General features: G+C 34.6%; 2 protein-coding genes across 2 annotated transcripts in view; one reads left to right on the top strand and one right to left on the bottom strand.

Annotated features, from left to right (window-relative positions):
- Positions 1 to 20322, top strand: part of LOC111054601 — a 171417-nt gene that overhangs the window by 53287 nt on the left and 97808 nt on the right. Inside the window, exons 4-5 of the mRNA XM_039432333.1 lie at positions 16845 to 17025; positions 18390 to 18567. Coding sequence (XP_039288267.1) covers positions 16990 to 17025; positions 18390 to 18567 — 214 coding nt within the window. The 5' untranslated portion in view covers positions 16845 to 16989. The remainder of the gene's footprint in view (positions 1 to 16844; positions 17026 to 18389; positions 18568 to 20322) is intronic.
- On the bottom strand, positions 223 to 5866 carry LOC120352316 (exosome complex component RRP4-like). Its single transcript, XM_039432335.1, has 2 exons — positions 5612 to 5866; positions 223 to 517 (listed from the first exon to the last, which is right to left on the bottom strand). The coding sequence occupies exons 1-2, from the start codon at positions 5752 to 5754 to the stop codon at positions 238 to 240; spliced, it is 423 nt and encodes a 140-aa protein (XP_039288269.1). The 5' UTR covers positions 5755 to 5866; the 3' UTR covers positions 223 to 237.

The following is a 20322-nucleotide window of genomic DNA, read 5'->3' as shown; positions in this document are numbered from 1 at the left end:
ATGTTTTGTTGACTAGACTGATTGTCTAAGACTTTAACAAGTCTTCTCTTATTTTACATTCTTATTTCTTTTTTTATATTTATTCAACAATGATAAAACAGAAAATTATTGGAAATCTATATAATATAGATTACGGTTATTCTATCCCGTAATTCACTTTCTGTGATTAGCAGCTAATTCTAGGCTATTCAACTATAAGGAATATACATTGTTTGATTAGAGATACTTATCTTACAATTAACTAACAAAATTCCAAGTAAGAATAAGACTCACCAGTTCTCCTCCCGGCAGATTGACAGACGAGAGTTGGAGTATTGCATCTAATCGTGAATTAGTGTCTACTTTCCAACGTTTTTTCTGCACCTCCATTATTCTACCAACAACCACATCACCCACTTCTCCATTGTAGCGTGATTTCAGAGGCTTGACTAGAATTAACTGGTTCACACGTTCCAAGACACCGGACACAGATGCTTTGAGAGTTGTTGCATTCTTGTCAAAGTAAGTTCCATGCCCTCTGAAAACAAATCAAACAGGAATAATTTTGAGAATTTGAATTATAATAGGTATATTATCGTGATTCAGGGAATTCTACTTTTTATTGAGTGATGTAGACGCAAATACAATGAGTTAAATAATTAATTAGAATACATCACAAGCAGGGGCATAGCCAGGGATATTGTTGGGTGGGGGGGGGGGTTGGTTGGTGATAAGAACTAGATAAAATAGAATAGCCTATAGGTCTTTAGATCAACGCAACCCCCCTCCGCCCTAGGTATTCGGGGTTTAGACCCTAGTAAGCGAATTTTTAAAATTATGCATTGAATCTACCTGACTACTAATGAGAAATTATTTTATTATTGATACCAAATTTCAATCAGTGGAATTTCGTTGTTGAGGACCTTCATAATTTCTTACCCCTGTACTGACATGTTCGGGAATGGTATAAAGTAGGTGTAATGTGAACAAGTAGTGTTGACAGGGTTTCGTCCATGATGTCGACAGTCGACACCATACGTGAACGTCACTACCCAATGGCACTGCCAAGTCGGTAGGCAATTATGTCAGAGGAGTTTAGCCTGCATTGCAGTGGAAACACCCCAATTGACCGTTTACCCTTGGTCGGGGCACTAGGCAGTTCCGGCGGTTCGTGGGCCTGGTCGGGGCCCGAACGAGTTATCCTCTAACTCAGGCCAAGGAAAATGCTTGTGGTTCCCAATGTTAGCGGCAATTTCACATGCCTGCTACTTGCAGAGACGGGGGTACCCTGAATCCCAAAATCTGGTCTCTCACTGGATTACCCCGCAACTCCACCAGAGAATATTCACTGTGCCCAGCTACTCCCAGAGACGGAGAGTCCAGTTGACAATGGTCGAACTATGAACTCCCCATAGTCTGAGGCCTTCACTCAGCCATACACTTATAAACCAGGCTACTTCCAGGGACGGAGTCACTCAGTCATCACGTGTGCTAGGTTTCCCCTGGTTGGCAGTTTTTCCCTTCACCATGAAAACCAGCAACCTGCAGCTGGGGGATCCAGTACTTCCTGAGATAAACTCCAAAGTAGCTCTAAAAAGAGCTCAATACCAGCCTGATCATCAAGGACCAAGTAGTGTTGACAAGAATCATTGACGTAAGTACTATTTTTGTTGATGTAAATATTCTACATCACTTTACAATAATAAAGAGTGTTCTGAAAAAAGGTGGCCATAAGTGATGGCGTGATTCTTCACATCAAAAGAAGAAAAAAATGTCCAATTAACATACGTTTGAAAATGCTTGGTTACCAAGTTATACAGAGTGGAAGATTTCGTCTGAATTCAGTTCCCCTGCTGAAACAAATACCTAGCCCACGGGAATTTGTTGGCTGTTAATTAAGATGTACTATTTAGCATACTTCATGTAAAATCAATTGAATGAAACCGTTTCCAGGTCTCTAGCTACAGTAATTTTCAAAGATATGTGACAAAATACGTGAAACTTGGACCCAAAAAACAAGTTCCTTCAAGGTTTGAAGCAGATTTACTATGTTAAATGTACGATAAACACAACATATTTTTCTTTAGAACTTGTAGAAAATCTATAAATATGTATAATAGATCTATATAATATACTAAAAACTATGATAGACAAACGCAACCTCAAAACTAATCTCTAATTACATTCAATTCAATTCAATTTATTTCCACATGAAATTACAAATTTGTACAATATAGTTAAGTTACAATAAAACAATAAATATAAAGATAAATTACTTTACTATTTTATTTAAAATTGTAACATTATTGAAAAGTGGAATCCCCCAAGACTATACATCTGTGAATGGGGGAGAGTTCCTATGAGCAAGCTAATAACAAAAAGTAAATTAAGTTTGAAATAGTTATAAGCAAAATAATATACATTCATAATACTAAGTTAACCTAACATATATGCTAGTATGATAGAGTGCAATCTACAGACTATTGCACTTCCCTACCACTGTTTTTGTAACCATTTGTGAAGAGTGCTTAAATAGAAAGGAAGAGCTAAAAAAAAAGAGCAAGAGGACTCAAGACTGTGACAATTTATTTATTAAATTGTAGAGATTTAAGAAGCATAGGAATGAAGTAAGCCCTCGGTTCCAGCCCAACCTATGCCAATCAACCATTTAAACAGCTTCCTATTATACACCACATCGCTGCAGTTCTCAGCTTCTCTGATATCATTGGGCAAATTTCTATAGACGATTTGTGCTAGATAGTGAGGAGACCTAAGTTCTATTCCGTGATATAATTGAGGTGTTGAATATCCATGGTTATTTCTGTGTCGAGTTTGATAGTTATGTTGAATATTGCTGAGTAGTTCTATTTTGTGTTTCCTGATATATGTGAGAAGTGTTTTAATATACAGTTGTCTTAAATTGAGCACAGGGAAGTCCGAGAACAACAGCGACGTGGGATATCTGGGTTCTTTTTTAAGAATTTTTTTTATAATGGTGCGCTGGGTAACCGAGAGAGGCTCCAGGCTAGCAGATGACACCACTCCCCAGACAATGAGACCATACTGTAGCACTGACTGTGCATAAGCATGGTATACTCTTTTACTTAATCTGGTATCAAGTACTTGGCTCAACTGAGATAGACCATACAGCATCCGTCGTAGCCTTTGCTTGACACACTGCATATGTGGTGCCCAACTCAGCTGATGGTCAAAAATGACCCCCAGATATTTATATTGATCCACTCTGTCAATTACCCCGCAAGCACATGATAAAGATCCAACATCCCCACATGAGTGCATTTTCACCTGTCTCAGCCCTGGGTCTGGTTGGTTTCTTGTAACAACTGGCAAGTACTTGGTTTTGCCAAGATTCACAGTGAGGTTATTATGGTCAAACCAGTTTTTTATTTTGGAAAGATCTTTAGTGGCATTTTCATAAACTTCTTCCTATTCCCTACCTGTAGAAATAACCACTGTATCGTCATCAAATAGGAATATCCTGCTTGTAGTATTGAGCCGGGAAATATTATTAATATATATCAAGAACAGTACTGGACCCAGCGTACTACCTTGAATGACGCCATAGTCTACACCATTCCTATTACTGTCTTCACCATTAATCTGAACAAATTGTTGGCGTTCACAAAAATAACTTTTGAACCACTGAAGAGAAGTGTCCCTAACTCCAATAGCTTCAAGTTTATTAAGAAGCTTGCCTCTATCTACTGAATCAAACGCCTTAGCCAGGTCCAGGAATGTCATGATAACTTTATTTTTAATTTTAACTGACTCTATTATGTATTTGTTTACCTGAAATGATGCATCATTGGTGTTTTTATCTTTTTGGAAGCCGTATTGGTTATGTGCTAGAATGTTATTTTCTTTCAAATATTCCATTAACTGTATTTTAATGCATTTTTCAATGATCTTTGACAGAGTAGATAACAGAGAAATGGGTCTATAGTTTGTAGGTTCGTTTTTGGGTCCTGATTTGTGGATTGGAATGATCTTCGCTATTTTTAGGTATTCTGGGAATTGTCCTGTCTGAATGCTAAGATTCACTATGTGGTGTATTGGGTTTATTAGTGTATGAAGGCTGTCTTTAATTATCCGTGTTGGAATACAGTCATACCCGGAGCACTCCTGCCTTTGAGGCTATTAATTACATTTTTTGATAATTCCTCTTTTGTCACCTCTTTCAATTTGAAGACAGCATCAACCACGTACTCTTGATCTCTGATCTCTGGTTGCCCTACTGGATTCAAGGAGCTAGTGAGTATGGACCCAACTGATGTGAAATACTGATTAAAAGTATTCCCAATGTCCTTAATATTAGGTTTTGAAGTAGGATCTCCTCTTTGGGCAAATGCGTCAATGGGAATGAATGGGGTCCTTTGGCTTTTCCAGAGATTTCTTCTACTACATGCCAGAATTTGTGTGGGTTATTTGAAACTTCATCGATTTTATTTTTGTAGTAATTATGTTTTGCTTGTTTTATAGTCGAATGTAGCATGTTTCTAAAACGAGTAAATTCAGTTTTCAAGGAAATACAATAAGGTTGTCTATTAAGTTTTTTTCTCAATTTACCGCGATGGCGTATGGAATTAATAAGTCCTCTAGTAATCCATGGTTTTATTTTAGTATGTTTAGCTGATATTTTAGTTTTTGTTGTCATTTGTTGAATAATATTCTGTGTAGTTCGTATAAATGAATTAGTTGCAAGATTGATATTATTTTCGTTTGTGACATGGTTCCAATTCTGCAAAGACAAAATGTTTTTTTACGCTATTCCAATCTATTTTCATGTAATAATTATCTCTATTGGGCGGTTTTTTGTTAGGTGTGAATAATTTCATGCACACGGCGTAGTGGTCGGTAATTGAGGTTTGTACTATAGTTGTAGCTGCTTCGTACAAGGGTGATAACTTAACAAAGTAGTGGTCGATGCATGTATTACTAGCTGGCCTAGTAACCTTGTCGACACATACAATATGCATGAAAAATAGACAAAATCTGTTAAGCTCTCTACAAATGTAATATTAACTTGTTTACCAAAATGTTATATTCTACTTTCTAGTTCGAGAAGCCACTTCCACGTATCACACATTCATACAACGCTGTATCTATGTTTTTGTTACAGTTGAGGTTGGAAACAAAAAAAAAGCTCAAAAATCTAGGAAATTTAAAAATAATAATTATTAAAGGTGATGTATCCCATAGAATACTAAGTTACACAGTCAAGTTACCGTACCTTGAGTTATGAAAAATACATTTCCATGAAGAATATTCTCAACAAGAATAAATTAAATTTTTGTGCTCAAAATAACAAAAATCGATCCCAACCAAAAATTTGATGACAGGTATTTCGGCACTGGACGTAAAATTATACCATAAACCGGTATCAGCTATCTTCAATAGAAGGTACCGTAGTGTCAATGCATAGAATCGGCAACGTTGTTCTTCTATCTTTCTTAACTGCCATTATAATTATTATGGCAGTAAACATATACATGGACCTCACTATACGCCTAGAAAGGTCTCCACGCCAACAAAAGCCATTCAAATTTACTAGGCCTATGGTCTTTTAATTATTACTAAACTATAACATAATTTTTTAATTTAAAACACTTACCTCATGCAACCTTCTAGTGGTATATCTTGTCCAGGAGTATAAAAATGTGGTGGATTATTGCCTGTATTGAGGCATAGATTCACTCGTTGACTTGCCAACCTTATTGTTCTGTCAGAATCAGAAATGTTATCCATAGATTCCATTATTCTACTCAAAATAATAAGTAAAGTTACCTAATAAAAAAGAGTAGTTTGTTATATAAAAATCTAACCTCAATATTGGTATTTGCTTATAAATTTAATTTAGGTATGATGATATCGATGGAAATGAATCGATGTACAAAGACTGCACTCGATTATAAGAAGTCGACTAAAAGGCGCTATTTTTAAAAGAATAATACTAGTAGCTCTGTGAACAGTAGATCTCACGCAGTATTATCATCTAGAAGTATCAGATGTCACCCTGTTTTAGTTGATTCAGTTGAATCATAATCTATTCTTAAAAACTATTATTTGTTTTCTCCAATATCAAAAACTCACTTAAGCCTACCGTATGTTAATTGACCGAGCAAAGTGAGGTTATTCAAGTCGACGGTTTTGCATTTCTCTTTATGTTTATATTCTTGTTTATATTTATGTTCCGCATGTACAGCGAAACGCAGCAATAGATTTTCATTAAATTTGACAGGTATGTTCCTTTTTGAATTTTGCGTCGACGTATACGACGTGGAATACATAAGGTTTTTTTGAAATTTTGCATTTTAGGGATAATACAGAAAGAAAAGGAGTCTCCTTTGAACGCTAATATTACCGTAAAAATCAGAATTTGGAATTATTCATCATAAATCAACTGTCAAGTGGATTATAAATTGCATGCAATGACGCATGCAGTTTATATCTCAATGTAACTTGGTAAAAAATGAGATGTCGTGTGGACTATTAATTGCAAGCTATGAGGCATGCAATTGATAACTCGAAGTAGCATTATTATTTTCTCCCGACTTTTCTGTGCTTTCAACTAAGCTTTTTCTCTTTATGTTTATATTTATGTTTCGCATTTATAGCGAAATGCAGCAATAGATTTTCATGAAATTTGACAGGTAAGTTTCTTTTTGAATTTCGCGTCGACGTCGTATACATAAGGTTTTTTAAAATTTTGCATTTAAAGGATAATCACACGGAGTACCTCAAGGATCCATTCTTGGGCCACTACTATTTCTAGTGATGATGAACGATATAGAATTAAATATTTCACCTAAAGTAGTTTGCTGCGCTGATGATTCATCACTGGTTACCAACGATGTTGATCTGCTGAGTGCTCTACAACGAAAAATGTCCAGAGTCTTCAGCTTGGTTTAGAGCGAACCATCTATCATTGAATAATATCAAGACGCAAACACTGGTGCTTGGAATGAGAAAGATTAGTAATGGAGCTGTAAGTGCAAAGCTTCTGGGCATAACACTGGATCAGAAGCTCACATGGATACCCCAAATTGAAAGTGTCTGCTCAAAATAAAGAAGGGTTATATATCTCCTTCAAAGTTTCAAGGACTGTGTGCCTTCCAATTATTTGAGAATGTGCTACTTCGCGCTTTTTTCAAAGCACTTATATGTATATGGTTTAGTCTTGTGGGGCGCAGCCCCAGAGGTACAAAAAGTATTCTTGCTCCAGAAAAAGGCTAAAGAATAATATGCGATGTTGCTTATCTGGAACATTGCAAGCCTCTATTTATAAAACAGAATATCATGACAGTTTACAGCATGGTTGCGTTCAAGCTTGTCCTACAAATAAAAAATAATTTACGCTCATATGGCTGCAGAACCGACATTCACAGTCATAACACTTAGTCCAGGCAATATAGACATAAAAAGGGGGGTGTGCTTGCAGTTTATATTGTAGTTCTGATTTTTTAATATATTATTTGGGTACATAAGAGGAGTCCAGAACCACTTTCTTCATGCAAAATTTCCTTGTGCTAGATACAGAGTGGCCCAAAGACCTCGTATTTTCGGCTCATTTTCCAGCTATTTCTGCCAAATCTCGGAATTGGACATAAGAATTTGCTCTTTCCTTTTTTATAGATTATAAAATTCTGAATAAAATGAGATCATTCGGAACTCTCTATCTCCAATGAGTACTGAGTTATGATTTTTCAAAAATGAGTGAAATTTGAAGAAAAAATCAATTTTGATGAATTTTAGTTTTTGATCAACAATATCTTCCGATTGTTACCATTTAGATGTATAATTCAAAAACCCCCGGGCGTATTTTTCTGCTTTGCAATCTGAGATCAGGTAGAGCGCTCTATCTCATATAGATTTCCAGGTACACCTGACAACAATGCTCCTTGTACTGTGAAAAATACCTAATTTTTAGCTTCAACCATCATCACCAACTACATTGTCCTCATATTGATATTTCGCACAATGACATAAGTTCATGAGATTATGTTCTGTTAGAATCACTCGTTTCAGTATTTAGATGCACTTCATTTCAGTATTTTCTAGTGGAGAGGCGCGCTTAAGGACACCTCAAGGATCAAAATTTCAAACACTCATAACTTATGACACAATGCTCAGATTTCATCGTACTACACTTCATTCTTCTCGGCTCGTCAAGTCGGTCCAAAATCATGCATCATAAGTCAAATTCTGTCGAAAAATGGAAAATTTATTGTTGAGTGTATGTAAGCCCATATTCTAATACACAAAAAATGGCCAATTTCTATATTCAAAGCTGCATGTCTTTTGAAATACTTCTGATAAAATGTCCAAGTCTAGTGAAAATTGTCACCCTCTGCCCACTCCAATAGATAATACTTTCAATTCCAATACCATTCGAAAGTTACAGGAGATTTCAAACATGGCGATTTCAGTTTTTAAAGTTTTTTCGTGGTTTTACTGTTGATCAAGAGTTTCTAAAACGAGTTTGATACATCATAGAAACTCATGATTGATTCTAAATTGTAGATAAATTCATTCTCTACGAGCTCATTTGCCTAAAATCCATCATGAATCACTTTTCCCTATCATAGTACTGCCAAAACCGTTAATATGATAAAAATATCTACAATTTCCTGATTTTTTTTTCAACAATCAAATCTCACTCTACGAAAATATTTTCCCATGAATCGTTTACAGCAGGTGAAAGAGGAAATTATATTGTACATTTCAAGATCAAGTAGTGATTTTTATTATGAGGGGTTACCGAGATACATAGCTTTGAATATAGAAATTGGCCATTTTTTGTGTATTGGAATATATATGGGCTCAAGTACACTCAACAATAAATTTTCCACTTTTCGACCAAATTTGACTTATGATGCATGATTTTGGACCGCCTTGACGAGCCGAGAAGAATGAAGTGTAGTACGATGAAATCTGAGCATTTTGTCAGAAGTTATAAGTGTTTGAAATTTTGATTCTTGAGGTGTCCTTAAGCGCGCCTCTCCAATAAAAAATACTGAAATGAAGTGCATCTAACGGGTGATTCTCATAGAAAAATGTGTCTGAAGTTTTCAAAAAAACTTCAAAAATCACTCTTTTTCAACTTTGACCGCTCAAAAATACTACTCAATAATCCACTTTGGCATGTTTTATACCTCAAATCAATGTGAAATTTTGTCCTCTTTTCTACGATGTCCTTAAAATTCACTTAAGACCAATGGTTCTTGAGATATTGACGATTTAATGACTTGAAGGACTCCTACTTGAAAAATATCGAAAAATCGATATATCTCGAAAACGAAGGTCGATAGGAGAAAATTTTACTGAACATTTTTTGTTGCAAATTGCATGTAAAATCTATGGTAGCCGGGGTTTACACCTTATCTGGGACACCCTGTATATATACAATTTGTTATATCCTGAATCTATGGTAGCCGGGGTTTACACCTTATCTGGGACACCCTGTATATATACAATTTGTTATATCCTGTATATATACAGGGTGTCCCAGATAAGGTGTAAACCCCGGCTACCATAGATTCTACATGCAATTTGCAACAAAAAATGTTCAGTAAAATGTTTTCTTATCGACCTTCATTTTCGAGATATATCGATTTTTCAATATTTTTCGAGTAGGCGTACTTCCAGTCATTATATCGTCAATATCTCAAGAACCATTGGTCTTAAGTGAATTTTATGGACATCGTAGAGAAGAGGACAAAATTTCACATTGATTTGCGGTATTAAACATGCCAAAGTCGATTATTGAGTAGTATTTTTTACCGGTCAAAGTTGAAAAAGAGTGATTTTTGAAGCTTTTTTGAAAACTTCAGACACATTTTTCTCGATTTTTTTCCTGGGTAAGAAATGATTTTTATAGCGCAAAAACTTCCTTCTATGATTATCTTTTGAATGAGACCAAATACATGTGTCTAGCTAAAATCCTCGATTCAGAATTTTATTTTAAATTCGATTTTTAATTAAAAACGAGACTTATCTTGTTTGAGTGTGAATAATTGTCTACAATTTGATAGCTTTGTGTCGAGTGATTGAGGGCGTAAAAATACTCTTTCTATAGGAAATTTGGCTGAGAAATTCAATGAAACTGGTGAGAAGTTCGTATCTGCAATTCTTATTGAGATACAAGTTGAAAAAAGGTCAAAGTCGAGTTTAAATCTAAACTTTTCAAACAGTTTTTTCTTGATTTTTTTCACAGTAACAATATTTTTCCAATGATGAAAAAACTTTGCTATTTTATAAACTATCGAATGAGTATGAATTTTCCAGGAAAATTTCAAAACTAGAGTGTTAAAAAATGAATGTTCTCAAGAAGAGCACCCTAAAGACATCTTTTCGTTGTTTTAAATTCATACCATTGAGATTCAATAGAGTGAGAAGGAAAAATCAATCTGTTCATTAATCAGCTGCTCTGATAGAATAGAAAGTTTTTCTAATGCTCACCCAACAATAGAGACAATTCTCGCAGTCATTGTATGAAAAGTAACGTGCTTCCAGTCAGTCGATAATGATGTCTTTCCAGTCAATAGTCAAGTTTTACCAGTTCGTTCGTTTGTGTTCCTGAGTTATTAAGTCTATTTTTTTCATGAGTGTTTGATTTTTCCAATTCACTATTTCAGTTTTGTTGTTTTCTGTTCCCAAGTTTATATTTTAGTTAGAGTATTGTTTTCGAGTGTAGTTTGTTTGAGTTTTTTTTAGTTTATTAGTGTGATAAGTCTTTTTTTTTACTCAAGTTCAATAAGTTATCAAGTGTCCGTGTTTATTATCGTTATCAACATGAAATTCTCCACAATTGAGTATACAGACATGCTATTGGTATATGCAGAATGTGCATACAACTCAAAAGAGGCAGAGAGACTTTACAGAAGACGCTTCCCTCATCGACAACATCCTTCTTTGAACTCCTCCTCCTCGACTTTGAACTTTTTTCAACTTGTATCTCAATAAGAATTGCAGATACGAACTTCTAACCAGGTTCATTGAATTTCTCAACCAAATTTCCTATAGAAAAAGTATTTCTACGCCCTCAATCACTCGACACAAAGCTATCAAATTGTAGACAATTATTCACACTCAAACAAGATGAGTCTCGTTTTTAATTAAAAAATCGAATTTAAACTGGAATTCTGATTCGAGGATTAGAGCTAGACACCTGTATTTGGTCTCATTCGAAAGATAATCAAAAAAAGAAGTTTTTGCGCTATAAAAATTATTCCATACCTTGGGAAAAAAAATCGAGAAAAATGTGTCTGAAGTTTTCAAAAAAACTTCAAAAATCACTCTTTTTCAACTTTGACCGCTCAAAAATACTACTCAATAATCCACTTTGGCATGTTTTATACCTCAAATCAATGTGAAATTTTGTCCTCTTTTCTACGATGTCCTTAAAATTCACTTAAGACCAATGGTTCTTGAGATATTGACGATTTAATGACTCGAAGGACGCCTAATTGAAAAATATCGAAAAATCGATATATCTCGAAAACGAAGGTCGATAGGAGAAAATTTTTCAAAACATTTTTTGTTGCAAATTGCATGTAGAATCTATGGTAGCCGGGATTTACACCTTATCTGGGACACCCTGTATCTATACAATTTGTTATATCCTGTATATATACAGAGTGTCCCAGATAAGGTGTAAACCCCGGCTACCATAGATTCTACATGCAATTTGCAACAAAAAATGTCCAGTAAAATGTTTTCTTATCGACCTTCGTTTTCCAGATATATCGATTTTTCAATATTTTTCGAGTAGGCGTACTTCCAGTCATTATATCGTCAATATCTCAAGAACCATTGGTCTTAAGTGAATTTTATGGACATCGTAGAAAAGAGGACAAAATTTCACATTGATTTGCGGTATTAAACATGCCAATGTCGATTATTGAGTAGTATTTTTTACCGGTCAAAGTTGAAAAAGAGTGATTTTTGAAGCTTTTTTGAAAACTTCAGACACATTTTTCTCGATTTTTTTCCTGGGTAAGAAATGACTTTTATAGCGCAAAAGCTTCCTTCTATGATTATCTTTTGAATGAGACCAAATACATGTGTCTAGCTAAAATCCTCGATTCAGAATTTCAGTTTAAATTCGATTTTTAATTAAAAACTAGACTTATCTTGTTTGAGTGTGAATAATTGTCTACAATTTGATAGCTTTGTGTCGAGTGATTGAGGGCGTAAAAATACTTTTTCTATAGGAAATTTGGCTGAGAAATTCAATGAAACTGGTGAGAAGTTCGTATCTGCAATTCTTATTGAGATACAAGTTGAAAAAAGTTCAAAGTCGAGTTAAAATCTAAACTTTTCAAACAGTTTTTTCTTGATTTTTTTCACAGTAACAATATTTTTCCAATAATGAAAAAACTTTGCCATTTTATAAACTATCGAATGAGTATGAATTTTCCAGGAAAATTTCAAAACTTGAGTGTTAAAAAATGAAAGTTCTCAAGAAGAGCACCCTAAAGACATCTTTTCGTTGTTTTAAATTCATACCATTGAGATTCAATAGAGTGAGAAGGAAAAATCAATCTGTTCATTAATCAGCTGCTCTGATAGAATAGAAAGTTTTTTAATGCTCACCCAACAATAGAGACAATTCTCGCAGTCATTGTATGAAAAGTAACGTGCTTCCAGTCAGTCGATAATGATGTCTTTCCAGTCAATAGTCAAGTTTTACCAGTTCGTTCGTTTGTGTTCCTGAGTTATTAAGTCTATTTTTTTCATGAGTGTTTGATTTTTCCAATTCACTATTATTTCAGTTTTGTTTTTTTCTGTTCCCAAGTTTATATTTTAGTTAGAGTATTGTTTTCGAGTGTAGTTTGTTTGAGTTTTTTTTAGTTTATTAGTGTGATAAGTCTTTTTTTTACTCAAGTTCAATAAGTTATCAAGTGTCCGTGTTTATTATCGTTATCAACATGAAATTCCTCACAATTGAGTATACAGACATGCTATTGGTATATGCAGAATGTGCATACAACTCAAAAGAGGCAGAGAGACTTTACAGAAGACGCTTCCCTCATCGACAACATCCTTCTTTGAACTCCTCCTCCTCGACTTTGAACTTTTTTCAACTTGTATCTCAATAAGAATTGCAGATACGAACTTCTAACCAGTTTCATTGAATTTCTCAGCCAAATTTCCTATAGAAAAAGTATTTCTACGCCCTCAATCACTCGACACAAAGCTATCAAATTGTAGACAATTATTCACACTCAAACAAGATGAGTCTCGTTTTTAATTAAAAAATCGAATTTAAACTGAAATTCTGATTCGAGGATTAGAGCCAGACACCTGTATTTGGTCTCATTCGAAATATAATCAAAAAAAGAAGTTTTTGCGCTATAAAAATTATTCCGTACCCTGGAAAAAAAAATCGAGAAAAATGTGTCTGAAGTTTTCAAAAAAACTTCAAAAATCACTCTTTTTCAACTTTGACCGCTCAAAAATACTACTCAATAATCCACTCTGGCATGTTTTATACCTCAAATCAATGTGAAATTTTGTCCTCTTTTCTACGATGTCCTTAATATTCACTTAAGACCAATGGTTCTTGAGATATTGACGATTTAATGACTCGAAGGACGCCTACTTGAAAAATATCGAAAAATCTCAGCCAAATTTCCTATAGAAAAAGTATTTCTACACCCTCAATCACTCGACACAAAGCTATCAAATTGTAGACAATTATTCACACTCAAACAAGATGAGTCTCGTTTTTAATTAAAAAATCGAATTTAAACTGAAATTCTGATTCGAGGATTAGAGCTATACACCTGTATTTGGTCTCATTCGAAAGATAATAAAAAAAAAAGTTTTTGCGCTTAATTTAGTTTTTTTTATTTAAATTTAAATTTTAATTAAGTTTTTTCGTACTGCATGCATGACGAATTTTCACCACTTAAAGATCAATATTAATTTTTTAATTCCAGATGTATTTAAGATGAAGCTTTGAAACTCGGTATGGCTCCATATGGGCAAACAGATGATTTTACAATGGTTTTCAGATGATAATGTTTGTCTTGTAAAAGTATTGTTGTTTCATTAAAAGTAAAGAACCAGATGTAGTGCTTCCTATTTCTTAGTCTCACGTTTCCTAGGTCTTATTTCTATCTTAAATTTCCAGTTTCAATATTTTCTTACGTTGCTTCTACACAAATATTTAATTATTGTAATGGAATTTAGTTCGCTGGAGTACACCGATATTCACTTCATGTATGGAGCAGCTCTTGGCAATACGACCGAAGCAAGAAGAATGTATGCAGCTGCATTTCCAAACCGCCGTCTCCCTTCCGACAAGGTGTTCACAAGAACTCACAATCGGCTGAGAGAAGTTGGTTCATTTGAACGGAACAGGGTAATTGCTGGTAGGCCTCGAGCAGTTCGAAATGTTGCTTTTGAAGAGGAAGTATTGCAGAAATTCGATTTCAATCCTAGAACGAGTACGAGAGCAGTTGCAAAGCAAATCAATTCAAGTGCTTCTTCTGTGTGGCATGTACTAAACAAGGAAAGACTTCACCCCTTCCGCTTTCAAAAAGTTCACTCATTGGTTGAACGCGACTATGAGCCAAGAGTAAACTGTGCCCGTTGGTTTCTTCAGCAAGACATTATCCAACCAAATTTTCTAGAAAATGTGTTATTTACCGATGAGTCCAGCTTTACAAGAGAAGGAATCTTCAACTCTCGCAACAGTCACGTCTGGGCCTTAGACAATCCTCATGAGGTCAAAGTGCGTGGTTATCAGCATAGATTTTTGCTGAATGTTTGGGCGGGTATCTTAGGTAATCGCGTGATTGGACCATACATTCTTCCTAATCGTCTGAATTCTCCCACGTACATTACTTTTTTAAGAGACATACTACCAGAACTTTTGGAAGATGTGCCTCTTGCAAACAGATATAATATTTGGTTTCAACATGATGGTGCCCCTGCTCATTTAGGAAATGTTGTTACGGACTTTCTGAACATGACCTATCGTCAGCGGTGGATTGGGCGGGGTGGACCAGTACCGTGGCCCGCACGTTCACCTGACCTCAACCCTTTAGATTTTTTTTTCTGGGGCCATATGAAAGACCTTGTTTACAGCACGCCAGTAGAAAACGAAGAAGACCTTGTGGCAAGAGTGGTTGCTGCAGCAGGTGCCATTCAAGATGATGAAAATGCTTTTATAGCAGTTCGACGGTCCATGATTGAAAGGTGCAGACTGTGTAATCAAGTTGAAGGACGGCATTTTGAGCAATTGCTGCATTAGTATCAGTGAACCGATTTGAGTGAAATTAATATTTTTCAATGTAAAATAAAATTTGGAGGAAAGTTATTCTTGTATATTTCTGTAATAAGAACGGTTTTCATGAAATTATAAAAAAAATTAATATTGATCTTTAAATGGTGAAAAGTGGTCATGCATGCAGTACGAAAAAAATTAATTTCTCTGTTATTCTTCGACCAATCTTAATAAATTAGGTATCATTGGAATCGTGAAAAAATTTGCTAACTTTTTTGTCTCTTGTAAATTTTCTGTAAAATTGACGGTTTTCGAGATATTCGCCATCAAAAACTTAAAATGGCCGCCATTTTGAAAAGTTTCAACGAAAAAATTTTTTTTTATTTTTTATAGTTGAGTCTTTATAGCATGAATATTCATGCCAAATTTCAGATCAATACAACATTTCGTTCTTGAGATAAAAATTTTTAAGTGAAAAAAACAAAATGGCAGCTATAAGGATAAACGCTGAGTTTTGGACACTTCAAATTGACATTTGTAGTCTCCTAGCATCCAGGTACAATACCCTAAAATTCTCGACACTACTTCTGAAACACCCTGTATATATTTCCGAAACATGTTGACTGATTGTGGTATTGTTATGCACCGAAATATATACCACCACTATGATTCTCATCTTTTGTGTCTACAGGTAATTAGTCTAGAATTGAAAAATATAAATTTGAATCCGATGTAACAAGCTTTTAATAGTGTTATATTATTAACAATAGTTGTTTAACACATTCAGAAATAAGACCATAGTAGCACTACAGAACTAAGACACACTGCTGCCGCTCGGCTGTCGCACACGGATATGTGTGTGTTCTACCACCATCACCGTGTCGCGGGCTTAGCTCGGCCGTACGTCGGCGCGGGCTCGGTGCGGATTTATGTGTCCCGGCCTTAAATCGCCTCAAGTGTTTTATTAGTGTAGAAACCCGCGACAATATGAATAATAGCATCAATAAATATCAATGATGATACCATTAATAATTTTAATAATAACATATGATAAAACATGATTCCATGATAATATTTTTCGTAACCTGAATAGCGCCGTTGAACAATGCTTGTTCAACATGTACCATAATCTAATAACATTTCTAACCATCCATATGTCGTTTAATGTGAATAACCAGCTCTTTGCTCACTCACAAAAAATAAAACACAAATTCAATTGGCAATTTGTAATAGATATAAGGTCCTGAGTACATGAATGAGTGCCTAAAAATCTCCCTTCACTTCTGGTGGCCTAAACATTACGGTAGGTGGTTAAAGCTCCTCGTATTGTAGGCTAATAAAGATTTTCGGTACCACAATTTCCGCTTTTCAAATAAAACTTGAAACCAAATATGTTCTGAATAAACATTATTTCCAAAAACTCTCTTACATTTTTAAGCAGTATTTATCTTATATAATGATTCTGCGTTATTCTTGACATAACATCTTTAACATAAGTAAAACCCAAAAGTGTTTGGGTTTTCCAATACCCAACCTTCTCAACATCTTGGAATCACAATTTTCACAATAAATGTCACTTAAATTTGATGCTTCAATTTTATATATCCAGGGTATGTAAATCAGAGAAGAGCACTACTGAGCATCCAGATTTTTGGTCAACGACGGTGATTAAAATACTTACAACTGCGGCTGATGATTCTTCTTCATGGGATAATCTACACAAGGAAAGTGTTCGAGCTTACTTTGATTTAGTAATGCATGAAGTATGGGAATGTAAGAATCATGAGCAGGTAAGCTCATTGGTTCCAGTTTATAGTATAGCTATTATTCTTCCTTTTTATGCACAATTTCTTTATTGTGAAACTCTTGTCAATGACTTATCTTCCACATATTATTCTGAGGATTGCTAGCTCTGTCCACTATTCCTTGCTTAGGCTGTGCGATCGGCTGAAAATAACTTTTTACTATGGTAGTGATATTTTCAAAGATTTTGCGATTTGTATACTATCAAGTTATCAAAAAACCGTTTCCCAGGACATTTTCTATGATTATTACTCTTTGATATATGAGCGCCAAAAGGTTGAATCTTTGGTACAGAACAATTCGAATTCGATAGATTCACAGAATTTCGAGGATGAATAATTATTCATAATACTGCTGGTTGAATAAAAAAAAACTCAAAATAGGTATCAATTTTTGTAAAAGCTATTACATTTTCAAAAAATGGCCTGTCATTTTTTTTAAATGGCATAACTTTTTCAAAGTTTGATATTTTGAGGTATTTTTTCATACAGTCGACAATATCATGGGGAATTCAACTTATCCTCAAAATTTCATGAATTTATCTCTTACCGAAATTGAAAAGATCTGTCTCAAAGGTTTAAACTTCAGGCGCTCATATCACAATAAGTAATAATCGGAAAAAAAATTCCAGTCAACTTTTCCATTTTGATAACTTGATAGTATAGGAATCCTTTAAGTTGAAAAAATACGGCATTTGGGGAAAGGAGCTGTGGTGATTTAATTCGTTTTTGGAAGAGAGGAAGCAGACCACTCTAATAAATCATGACAAAAAATTATCAATCAAAATATTGGCTGTGATCGACTCGGTCATTTTCTCTTTACGAGTGCTCAGACACATTGAGCTTTGAAGCCCTAATGGTAATCTATTAAGGTTATCTTTTTCCTTTCATTAAATATGGCATAACCCTATGGGGAAGATCTAAACTCTTCATCCATGTATTCAGATCTCAGAAAGAGATCATTAATAGTTATTTCTGGATAGCCCCCTTGACATCCTTGTCGAGAACTTTTCTTTGGTGGCAAGATACTCACACTGCCGTCACTGTACTCGCTTGGAGATCTGTACTTACCCTCACAAAACCTACCAAACTTCACTCGCAATGTTGGAATCAACATGTACAATACTAGATACTATTCAGATACAATATATTGCCCATTCCCACTTTTCTTCTATTCAATGTTTCAAATGAAAAATTTCTCGCTGTATCCTGGGCACCCCTTTTTAGGCCTAAATGCTGATTATTATTCAAGACAAAAGTGTTTCATGATATAGTATTATGTACAATTTATGACGTGGCAATTTTTATTTCAAGTTGTCTTCTATTTGACTCATACATTGATTTTTCAATAGGAAACAGTATTCTTCAGAGTAGTGAATACGTTCATAACAGTGAAAAAAGTATACCTTTTCTACTATGATGGTGTGACATTCAAAAGAGAATCACTTCCTGATGGAAAAACTGTACTACTGCACATAATAGAAGAAACATTCTATGAATCTAAGGATGATGAAATTTCCAAGAAATATGGTGAGAAAAGCCTTTATTTCAACCTCTATCATAAAGACTAGGCTATCAATAACGATAAGACTTATTCTATAAAAAACAGTATTCTCCAGAGTAGTGAATACGTTTATAACAGTGAAAAAGTATACAATTTTATACAGTGATGAAATTTATCTATGCACAAATGGGTCTACTTTCTATTCATATAAATTTATGCAATTTTACGGGTAGTATTTCAAAAGAATTCAAAGTGAAAAAGTTCTGTCAATATTGAATTTCAATAAATATTGAATTTTTAAGAAGAGTTTCAAGAATTCAATTCATTTATATTCCATACCTAGAACGGGTAACAAAAGAATTTGAAAAAAACGTCGAGATATTTTTATTCAGATTTGGCTATAAAATCAATATTACAACAATAGAGCTACACAATACAATAGAATAACCAGCCATTGATAAACCTTTGACTTGGAAAGAGACGAAAATCTTATTCAAGTTCAGGACTTATAAGCCCTTCACTCAGAAAACGAAACTAGTTTGTAAGTTTATTTTGGAATAAAATTCTATCAAAATTATTCGTAGAAAACTAACCGTAAAAAGTCATTTATGAATGAGAGAGTTGCATCTCATCGTCAGCAATGGAAAGAGAGCATGTGAAACAAATATCAGCTGATAGGCTTCCACTGAGAATATTCAAGTATCAACCGATAGGCAAAAGAGACATAGACAGGCCACAAAAAGATGGCAATGATCATTATTTATTATAAAATAAAAGCAGTTGATTATGGTGATGCTTATGATGATAGTGATTTTATTATATTGGATTATATTTATGCTATCAATTCATACATTTATTTATTACTATAATATTTTTTTTATTCCAATTACAAGCTGAATGTGGGTCGGAGCAGGCAATAGCCTACTCCCTGTTTGAAAAATTAATAAGAAGTAGGAAAACTAATTTTATTAAACTATCCAAGAAAAATAATTCAAGGATTGCCTTGAGATTTCATCTTCCAATGTGTATGTTATTAATCAAAGTCATTCATAATAATAATAATGAAGAATAATATGTTTTTTCGGAACAAATACGTTTCCCAACTCAATAGGAGGATCAATAATCAATAATAGCATGAATTAAAATAAATAATGTTTCTAAAGGTTAGCTTTGAAATCATAGGCTAAAATAATACAAAGAAATCGAAACGTATTTTCACAAAATTATGTTACAAAATAGTTTGGACAGCATGCTCATTTGAATCAGCCCGCTTTGATAAGCTGTTTTGCTATAATGCCAACAATACTACTATTGAGAAAAATATTAAGAATTTCCCTCGCAATTATTTCTTCAAGTCCTGGACTCAAATGGGTATGTGACTAGGTGCCACCCCGACTACTTGACACCCCGACTAGTTGTCCCATTTTAAAACCGGATTTTAGGAGACAAGTAGACGTGAGCCATACCCATGTAGTTGTATCCTTTCTGAGGAGGTGATAACTAGTCGGGGTGACAACCTGTCGTAAAGGGGGCGAGGTGTCAAGTTGTCGTTTACGGTTGGGACTAGTTGACACCACCGGTCCAGTAGGTGTCAAGTAGTCGGGGGTACAACTTGACGGCAGTGGCATATTTTTACTAGGGTACAAGTAGTCATCTACGGTCACGACAACCTATCGCTTCGACTCCACTCCACAAGGAATCACCATTCCGGCAGGCTCTTCATGGTTATGCAACCATGGTGCAATCAAGAATAAGCATAGAAACAGACTGGATGTTGAAAG

Source organism: Nilaparvata lugens, chromosome 7, assembly GCF_014356525.2.
Source record: "Nilaparvata lugens isolate BPH chromosome 7, ASM1435652v1, whole genome shotgun sequence".
Classification (NCBI taxonomy): domain Eukaryota; kingdom Metazoa; phylum Arthropoda; class Insecta; order Hemiptera; family Delphacidae; genus Nilaparvata; species Nilaparvata lugens.
This window is presented reverse-complemented; position numbering and strand designations above follow the sequence as displayed.